This window comes from Nematolebias whitei, chromosome 16 (genome assembly GCF_014905685.2).
Source record: "Nematolebias whitei isolate Nwh7 chromosome 16, NemWhi1, whole genome shotgun sequence".
Lineage (NCBI taxonomy): Eukaryota > Metazoa > Chordata > Actinopteri > Cyprinodontiformes > Rivulidae > Nematolebias > Nematolebias whitei.
The window spans coordinates 7,439,236-7,448,800 of NC_056513.1; the positions used below are offsets into that span (position 1 = coordinate 7,439,236).

At 42.8% G+C, this 9,565-nt stretch overlaps 2 protein-coding genes across 2 annotated transcripts in view; one reads left to right on the plus strand and one right to left on the minus strand.

Moving 5' to 3' along the window:
• Window positions 1-1,704, minus strand: part of ndufaf5 (NADH:ubiquinone oxidoreductase complex assembly factor 5) — a 5,597-nt gene extending 3,893 nt beyond the window's left edge. The window contains exons 1-2 of the mRNA XM_037690115.1: window positions 1,369-1,704; window positions 405-445 (exon numbers count right to left, since the gene is read on the minus strand). Coding sequence (XP_037546043.1) covers window positions 405-445; window positions 1,369-1,623 — 296 coding nt within the window. The 5' untranslated portion in view covers window positions 1,624-1,704. The remainder of the gene's footprint in view (window positions 1-404; window positions 446-1,368) is intronic.
• Window positions 1,705-2,152: 448 nt separating this feature from the next.
• The window catches only part of esf1 (ESF1, nucleolar pre-rRNA processing protein, homolog (S. cerevisiae)), a 12,707-nt gene continuing 5,294 nt past the window's right edge, over window positions 2,153-9,565 (plus strand). The window contains exons 1-9 of the mRNA XM_037689611.1: window positions 2,153-2,229; window positions 2,995-3,399; window positions 3,886-4,199; window positions 4,299-4,412; window positions 4,674-4,783; window positions 7,643-7,795; window positions 8,529-8,643; window positions 9,088-9,256; window positions 9,329-9,484. Coding sequence (XP_037545539.1) covers window positions 3,018-3,399; window positions 3,886-4,199; window positions 4,299-4,412; window positions 4,674-4,783; window positions 7,643-7,795; window positions 8,529-8,643; window positions 9,088-9,256; window positions 9,329-9,484 — 1,513 coding nt within the window. The 5' untranslated portion in view covers window positions 2,153-2,229; window positions 2,995-3,017. The remainder of the gene's footprint in view (window positions 2,230-2,994; window positions 3,400-3,885; window positions 4,200-4,298; window positions 4,413-4,673; window positions 4,784-7,642; window positions 7,796-8,528; window positions 8,644-9,087; window positions 9,257-9,328; window positions 9,485-9,565) is intronic.

Genomic DNA, 9,565 nt, shown 5'->3' on the forward strand with positions numbered 1-9,565 from the left:
ATGTTGACTGTTCATCTGCAACAGGTAAGATATTGACTGTTCATCTGTAGCAGGTAAGATATTGACTGTTCATCTGTAGCAGGTAAGATATTACTTTTATAAACTTTCTTATTAAAAACCCTTGTCAGCAGATGTGAATTATCCCTTTAAAGCAGATAATTTATCAACACCTGATTTGACTACGGTAAATAGAAAACAGAACAAACAACAACAACAACAATAGTCCTGTGTTGATGGTGGATTCTGATCAGGAGACAAAACTCCATCAGCTCTGAACATTTACACAAACTAAAGTTTATTCTTACATTTTTAGTTTTGGTTTGTTAACATAAACGTGGATGATGATAATGTCATGAACTCACCTGATGATGTCATGAACTCACCTGATGATGTCATGAACTCACCTTGTGATATCAAAAACCCGATCAGCAACTTGACTCCCAACCTGCAAAACAACAAACTTTAATGTTCATCTCTGAAATCAAAACAACATTTTGTTTTATTTCTTCTCAGTTCTTTAGTAAGCTGACCCGGTTCAATGTCAGAACCACAGGCCCAGTTGACCCGGTTCAATGTCAGAACCACAGGACCAAATCCAACAACAAGCAGGTGGAATGGGCCAAAACACGAGTTGAACGCTGACCATCAGTAGCAGAACTATGAAAGTATTTGGGGGTGTGGTCCTGATTATGTAAACAAGTAAACAGGTAAACATGTGTACAGGTAAATGTGTAAACACATCCATGATGCAAGAGGAGCAGAGAAACTTTGAAGGGTCCTACAACCTACAAAACATCTCAAACAGAAACCGATCAGTCAGCTGACAGCTAATCAATTCCCGGGGATGTTTTTATTTTCCGTCCTGTCCGTTGAGGAGTCCTGACAAGAAAGAGGCACAGCTGCGGCAGCAGCTGCTACAGTCAGCCCGCTGCCAGTCAGAACACTCCTCTGGAAGTAAGCCCTTCAAAATATGTTTATTTTACCCTCCTGCTGCCCTGGGGTCAAAATGAACCAGGAGGCGTCGGGTCATTTTGACCCCAGGGCAGCAGGAGGATGTTTTTATTTTTATTTTGTTGAATGGAAAATACATCAAGCTCAGAACCTGAAGCCACACAGACAAGATGAGCTCATTTAAAAACACCAAAGAGACTAAAGGATGCAGAATAAAATGTATAATTAAAACTATGTATATTACATAATAAAAATACTTAAAAATAATATATAATGTAAATAAAACTAAAGAAAAAACAGGTAGAATCATGAATGGACAGGAAGTGAGTCAGAAGGACACAGAGACACCTGCAGGAGTCTGGGTCTCTTTCACCTGGGGGGAAAGGTCAAAGGTCAGGGGGTCTCTGGTCCTCTCACCTCGTCCTTCAGGTAGTCGTACACGTGGTGGTCCAGCAGAGACGCAGACCAGTTTCTCTGCCTCCTCTTCATCTCTCTGTTGAACACATTCATGGTGCCCCTGGCTGACCCTGACAGGCTCCTGCTGAGTCCGGACCTGAACCCGGCCTGGAGCCTGCAGTCCCAGGAGGACCTGGCCCCGGCCTGGAGCCTGCAGTCCCAGAAGGTCCTGATCCAAGCGGTCTGCAGGACCCTCTGTCCCAGTCTGCTGCTCATAATGCTGCTTTAATCTGTCAGAACCTCCATCATGTCTGCAGACTCGAACCTTCCTGTCTCTGTAACGAAAGACCTCAGTGGGAGGACAGAAACATGACATGGATCCCCCAAAACTCTGGAACTGGATCTCAAACGGGACACGGACCAGAACCAAAACCTGCAGCTGCTTCTGCTCAAAACTATCTGCTGTTTTTTTCAATCAGTGCATTAATGTTTACCCTCTAATGTTGCATAAAATACTAAAAAATAAAACGTCAAACTTCTTCAGAGAACAAAAATAGCGTCTGATTCTCTGCAGCTATCAGTTCAAACATCAAAACTACAACTGATAAAAAAAAGACTAAATCCAAGAAATAATTTACATCCATCCATATTAAGAACTAAATATTTTGCGATAATATTTACGTGTTGTTATTATAAAGAACTCTCTTTGAAGAGAGATTATTCCGATTGTTTATGTTTTGTTATTAGCGCGTTAGCCAGTCGCCATTGCTCGTTTTTTGTCCCACTCTGCCTGCCGTACAGAATCAGGGGCGTGGCCTCAGAGGAGACTGAGCACAGGTGCATGCTGGGAAAACACGTGCTTTAAGTAGCGAAGAGCAAAAGGTAGCTTTACCTTTTTATTTTAGTTTCTTTTTGGAACTATTTTCAGACTGTTCACTTACGGAAAGCTGACGACTTGTTGTTTGTATTTACCTGCTTTTTGTAAACAAACATTTTGTTTACATTTAGCTCTATGATGGAAAATATTTGTGAAGATTTCTGCCTCTGCCTGTCGTTGTTTTACACCAGAAACTCGTTATTCTGACAAAAACAAACAAACAAGAACTGTTAAAATGGTTTTATTTCACCACAGAAAGTTTGTTTTATATTTCTGATGGTTCCGGAACGAACCGAACCTTGTTTTCGTGTTTGGGAGGTAAACAGAACTTTAATGTTCAGATTAATTCAGTTAACCAGTCAACACAGGGTCTCCACCAGCTCCAGTGCTTTATCCTTCAGTTTTAGAGAACTTCGGCCCGGTTCGGTACCAGGCTTCATGGGTTCTTCCTCTTTGCTCATAATTCTCTTCTTCATGGAAAGTTCTGAGGTTCGGCTCATAGTTTCTGAGTTTTTATTGAGAAACATGCAAATATTAACATTTTGTTTGTTCCTAAATACGGTTTATATTAATTATTCCATCGTGTCAGCTGCTTGAACAAACATTTTCACAGAAAAATAACATTTTAATCAGCTTTATTGTAAATAAATGACACATTTCCTCCCGCTATTGGTTTTATAATCAATAGTTGTTGATTTTAATTAAAGGAGATCATTTCTTCTGCTTGTCTTCTAGTTTCTGACTTTTTGTCCTCATCTTTTTCTTGGCAGGCGGAGGTTTGATTTTTCTCGCCATGTCGTCCAAGAAGAAGCTGGAGGAAGATGAGCGGTTCCTCCGGGTCCAGAAGGATCCCAGGTTCTGGGAGATGCCAAAGAAGGAGCACAAAATCAAGATCGACGAGCGCTTCAAGTCCATGTTCCACGACGAGCGCTTCAAGGTGAAGTACACGGTAGACAAGCGAGGACGTCCCTTCAGCCACTGCTCCACGGACGACCTGAAGCGCTTCTACAACTTGTCTGACGAAGAGGAGGAGGAGGAGGGTTCGAAGGCTGCAGAGAAGAAGGACAAGAAGAAGAAGAAGAAAGGGAAGCCTGAGAGAGGAGCGAGGAGAGGAGCAATCGAAGTTAAACCTAAAACAGAGCAGCCGGAACCAAAGGTCCGTGTTGATGAAGAGGGTGAGAAAAGTTTTCATTTTCTCTTTCAGTTCATCCAGACTCATATTAATGATCCATAACTTCTATTTCAGGCTGATTAATCACATAAAAATCATTTGACCTGTTTTGAAAAACCAACTGATCAAACTGAAGGTTAAACATCGGAGCGTCTGTGATGTCATCGACTTTTATCATTTAGACTTTAAACTGTTTAAAATGACGCCTCGAATACGCAGACAGCCGCGCACGTTCGTTCGGACAGACGTTCACGCTCGTATGGACATGCGCAACTCGTTTTATTCAGAGGTTTCTCTTCTCCGACGAGATGTTCTGTCAGCGTGTTTCTTGTGGATTAAACAGAATCCACTTTGAGTTTCTGAAGGTCTAAATGCAGCTAAAGTCAAAGCCGTCCTCCCGGAACAGTTCAGCTGTTTGCTTTGGTTCTGTTTCCTGCAGGAAACGGGTCGGGTTCCTCTCTGCTGACTTGACTCTTCATGCCCTCCACAGGTGATGAAGATGAGGAAGAGGAGCAGTCTGCAGGTGAAGATCTGGGAGTCGGTGTTTCAGACGACAGCGAAGACGACGACGCAGAGGAGGAGAGCGTGGAGGCCAGTGGCTCTGAAGACGAGGAGTCCGATCTGGGTTCTGGAGACGACAGTGACAGTGGGCCCGACCTGGCCCGAGGCCAGGGCAACATCGAGACCAGTTCAGATGAAGATGATGATGATGATAATGATGCAGACGCCATCCTGAGGCAGGAGGAAGAGGAGATCGAACACGACTGGGGAGAGCTGTGCAAGGACGCTGTGCGAGGCGACGAGGTGAGGCGTCCAGAAGGAGGGAGGCCGACGGGTTTGATCAAGTTTGAACCTTAAACACTCGTTAAATCTGAACTTTTTGTCTGTTTTAACTTTTGTTAGGCTTCCTCTCGACTTGCCGTCTGTAACATGGACTGGGATCGTATAAAGGCTAAAGATCTGCTGGTTCTGTTCGGCTCGTTCGTCCCAAAAGGAGGCGCCGTGTTGTCTGTGAAGGTAAACCTGCTCAGAGTTTGTTACTGGTTCAGGTAAATATTGACACTAAGTATAAGTGTCTGTCTACACCCCCCGTTACATACCTGCAAGACAAAACTCAGGGCCAAGAGGCCCGACCCTCTGAAACCCGGTTTTATTGTTGCAATGTGATTAAAAAACAAATAAATAAACACTGATGTGAGAGTTTTATATGAACCAGAGGAGGAATTATGTTTTCAGTGAAGGGAATAACTGCAGTGCATTCTGGGTGTTGTTGTCCAGATCTACCCGTCACAGTTTGGGAAGGAGAGGCTAAAGATGGAGACGACACAGGGACCGCAGGAGCTGAAAGCACTTCCTGATGACTCAGAAGACGACAATGAGGAGGAGAAGTAAGCACACGATGGGGAGGAGTTACCGGGGTCATGAGGAGGAGGAGTAGTTACTGAGGTCAGGAGGAAAAGTTACTGAGGTTACAAGGAGGTGTTGTCGTTCCCCGATCCGTTACGGAAGCGCGATCCGCAATGTTGCTCATTTACGAATTCGCTAAAAGGAATACTTCCGGGTCGCAAGGATCGCCGTTGAATATGCTAGATTAAGGAAAATGTACTAGTATAATTCCGTTTATGAATAAGAACTGTTTTAATTTACTTAGAAAAATATGTGCTCTATCTCTGCCGATTTTCATGTTGCTAATTTACGATACTGGTATTTCTGTTAAAATCATTTACATATTTAAAATGATACACAGCTTCACCACTGAGCAGCGCTTTTTAACCATAGAAATAGTTTATTCATTCAACCTTTATTTAGACAGGTTAATCCCATTGAGCCTCGAGACTCATTTACAAGAGACCTGATTTCTTAACAAAGAGTGATGAGAACAGTAACAACAACAATAGACAATCATAAAAAAGGCATACATTTAAAAAAAAATTTTTTAACAAATCAAAACAAAATGGCAACCAAAAGGAAAAGTAGCAAAAATTAAAATTAAAAAAGCAGCTAGATTATAAGGCGGTGTAGAAAACTAAAAACAGGACCATGTCTGCATTGGTTCTTGCCATGAACTTAACAGATGTTTGAAGCCACTTTGAGAGGTCAAGGTCGAGAGCTTCAAATCGTTTTGCAAGATATTCCAGGAAACGGGAGCGGAGTAGGAGAAGGCCCTTTTGCCTAATTCACTTTTCACTGAGAGGACACTGCAGGTAATAATGTCCTGAGAGCGCACGCTGTAGCTGCACTCACACAGTGACATGTAGGAGGAGATGTATGAAGGTAACAGACCAAGAAGTGATTTAAAGATGAAAATGTACCAGTGAGAGGGTCTGTGTGAAGTTAATGATGTCCAGTTAACCAGTGAATACTGGGTGCAGTGGTGGGTACGATAATCACAGCCTCAACAAACTCAATAGTGACACCATTTGAGGATGAAATCAGAGGAAGAACTGCTGGGACCAACTTCCTATTTGAAAAAAAGCGTCCTTTTGATTTTATCGGCATTTAGGACAAGTTTGAGACAGAACAAATCAGACTGGATGATGTCAAAGGTAGTTTGCAAAAGCTGGAAAGCCTTTTCAACAGTTTTAGCTCGACAATAAACAACTGTGTCATCAGCATAGAAATGTATGGATGCATCAGGGATGCTCTGACCTACATTACCTATGTAGATTGTAAAGAGGATCAGTCCTAAGACGTAATATAATAATGAATAATAATGAAATAATTCATTCTGTATCTTGCAGGGTTTTTCTCATTTAGCCCAGGCTGGGGGTCAGGTCTAATGCGTCGAATGTCAGCTTAACCAATGATTTGTAACGGAAATACAAGTGGCATAAATTAGCTACATGAAGATTGGTGGAGATAGAGCACGCACTTTTCTAAGTAAATTAAGACAGTTTTTATTCATAAACGGCGAGCCGTGCGGCCAGGAAGTACACTACGGATCGCGCTTTCGTAACAGATAGTGGAATGACAGGTGTTACTGAGATCAGGAGGGGGTGGGGTTACTGTGGTCACGAGGAGGAGGAGTTACTGAGGTCATGAGGGGTCAACAGCTCTAAATTGGTTTAAATCATATTTATCTGATATATTCCAATATATAAATGTAAATAATAAATCTTCTTCATACACCAAAGTTAGTCATGGAGTTCCTCAGAGCTCAGTCCTTGGGCCAATACTCTTTACTTTATATATGCTTCCATTAGGTAAAGTTATTAAACAACATGGGATAAATTTTCATTGTTATGCAGATGATACACAGCTATTTTTGTCCATGAAACCCATTGAATCCAATCAGCTACTTAGACTACAAACATGTCTTAAATACATAAAAACCTGAATGACCCTAAATTTTCTGTTTTTAAATTCAGACAAGACTGAGGTTTTGGTTTTTGGACCTGAGCATCTTAGGAATAAATTTTTCAGTCTTTCTCCCTCCTTGGATGGCATTAATCTGTCCTCCAGCTCTAATGTTAAAAATCTTGGTGTTATTTTTGATCAGGACATGTCTTTTATCCCCCACATTAAAAACATTACTAGAACCTCCTTCTTCCACCTGCGTAATATCATTAAAATTAGAAACATCTGATCTAAAAATGATGCAGAAAAACTGGTCCATGCATTTGTCACGTCTAGACTGGACTATTGCAATGGTTTATTATCTGGGTGTCCAAATACTTCTTTAAAAAGTCTTCAGTTGATCCAAAATGCTGCTGCCAGAGTCTTAACTGGAGTTAGGGTTGGCTTGTTATGCTGCCTTAAGCTTAGACTACTAGAGGACAAATTGACCTAATTTCCTTAAATGAATTGTTAAAATTTAATAGTTTTCATTTGAAATTTTTACATGTGATTCTTGTCCTGCCATTGTGTATCTGTTCCTCTCAAACCCAGCCAGTTGAAGCAGATGTCCGCTTGTCTTGAGTCTGGTTCTGCTAAAGGTTTCTTCCTCATGAGGGAGTTTTTCCTTTCCACTGTCGCCTTCATGCTTGCTCAAGATGAGAGTTCTGTGATGGAGTTGAATTCAAAGCAGTCTGCTCAGATAAATAACGTTAACTTATTATTTTATATATGAATGTTTCTGTTCAGTGCCCTGAGACGACTTCTGTTGTGACTTGGCGCTTTATAAATAAACTGAATTGAATTTAAACTGAGCTTTACTCAGATCTAGTTGTTTAGTTTGGTGCTGGTGTTGGAGAAGTTTCCTCCTGAACTTCATCAGCAGAAACATCTGCGTCTCCTTGTCTCCTCAGGGTTTACAGGGAGAAGCTGAGGGATTACCAGTTCAAGCGTCTGAAGTATTTCTACGCGGTGGTGCAGTGTGACTCTGTGAGCACGGCTGCAAAGATCTACGAGGAGTGCGACGGCTTGGAGTACGAGAGCAGCTGCTCCATCCTGGACCTCCGGTAAGAATCCAGAACCATTTCCTGTCATGAGCGGAGAGACGTCTCATGTTGTCTTCACCGTCCTGGGTTTGTCCTCTCAGCAGGTCCTAAACTCTAAAAAGACAAAAACAGTAAAAGACTGGTTCCAGACCTGATCCAGAACCTCCTCCAGCAGCAGAACCATCAGTTGTTCTCTGTAGGACTTCAACTGTTTCTCTCACGGTTCTGGAGGAGTTCAGGTCCACTCTTCTTTCCATCATTAAGGGTTCTGCTCAGCTCTCAGTCAGGTTCAGATTCTGGACTCTGACTGGACCATTGTAAAATCTTGGTTCTGTTCTTTCTGACCCGTTCTGTTGTATAGATCAGCTGCTGTGTTTAGGATCATGGTTCTGTTGGACCCAGTTTGGTCCAAGCTGATCCACTCAGTGACTGACAGGATCCTAAACCATCTGCCCTCCACCACTGTGGAGAAGACGGAAGAGGTCATGACCTTTGACCTGCTAAGGGAGGCCTGTAGACTCAGGTGGAGTCTGAGTCCATCAGAGCCTCTTGATTGACAGAGAGCAGCAGCTTCTCTGAGGTCATTGCTGATGTCTTTCCATCTTGGTGTTGTGTTAACCCACATCTGGATGCTCCTGATGAGGTTCAGTTCATGAGCTCCTGATCCTGGACCTGTGAGGTCCTGTCTGGAACCAGTCTTTTCCTATTTTGGTTCAGGGATCCATCTGACTGGGTCTGTTTCTTGTTTGAACAGCTTCATTCCTGACAACGAGTCGTTTGACGAGGAGCCCAAAGACGTGGCGACAGACGTCAACCTGTCCGCCTACACCCCCAAACTGTTCGCTTCGACCGCCACGTCCACCTCAAAGGTAAAAACACGGAAGCTCCTGAACCGGTAGAGTCCACAGACCTCCGGTTCAGAGTGAGACTGACTGTTCTGATCTGAATCTGAAAGAGAAATTGTTTTTACTGTTTGTGTAAAGTTTCAAAGCCTTTTATTAATACTTACTGTAAAACGTTATAAAAGTTTCATCAGTTTAGGATTTACTCCAGGGATTGTTTATGAACCCAGCCTATTTCCATACAGATGTTGACTTGTTAAACTTTTTAAAGATTTATTCTGTTTATCATTGTTCAACGTGTCGGCTGCGACCTGAGACAACCAGCTGCAGATCTTCTCATCATTTCTCCTTATTCTTAAAAAAATGAGCCAAAACCAGCAGGAGTCCTGGTTTAATCTGAAACCTGCAGATTAAAACGTCTTAAATCTGAAGTTTTCTTTAAAAACACGACGTTTGTGTGGAAAACACCAGGTGACGCTGACCTGGGATGAAACGGACCACGACCGCGTGTCGGCTCTGAACAGGAAGTTCAACAAACAAGAGCTGCTGGACATGGACTACAGCGCCTACCTGGCCTCATCCAGTGAGGAGGAGGAGGAGGAGGTGGTGGAGAAGGAGGAGGAGGAGGTGGCAGCAGAAGGTGAGGAAACTAAATGGATGTTTCTTCTGTGATGGGGCGAGGAAAATTCAAGTTCTTGTTTATTTTGGACAGAAGGGACTGTCACTGAGGAGGAGGAGAAGAGGAGGAGGAAGAAGAAAAGTGAAGAGCAGATCAAAGCCTACAGAGAGCTGCTGAAGAACATCAAGGACAAGGAGGCGCAGCAGCAGGAGGACAAGGGCATGGAGATGGAGATCACCTGGGTACCAGGTACCATGACACGGTGACGCCTGTTTACCTTGTGTAATGCTGAGTCAGCTGTTCAGTTCGTCTAATGCTGAGTCAGCTTTT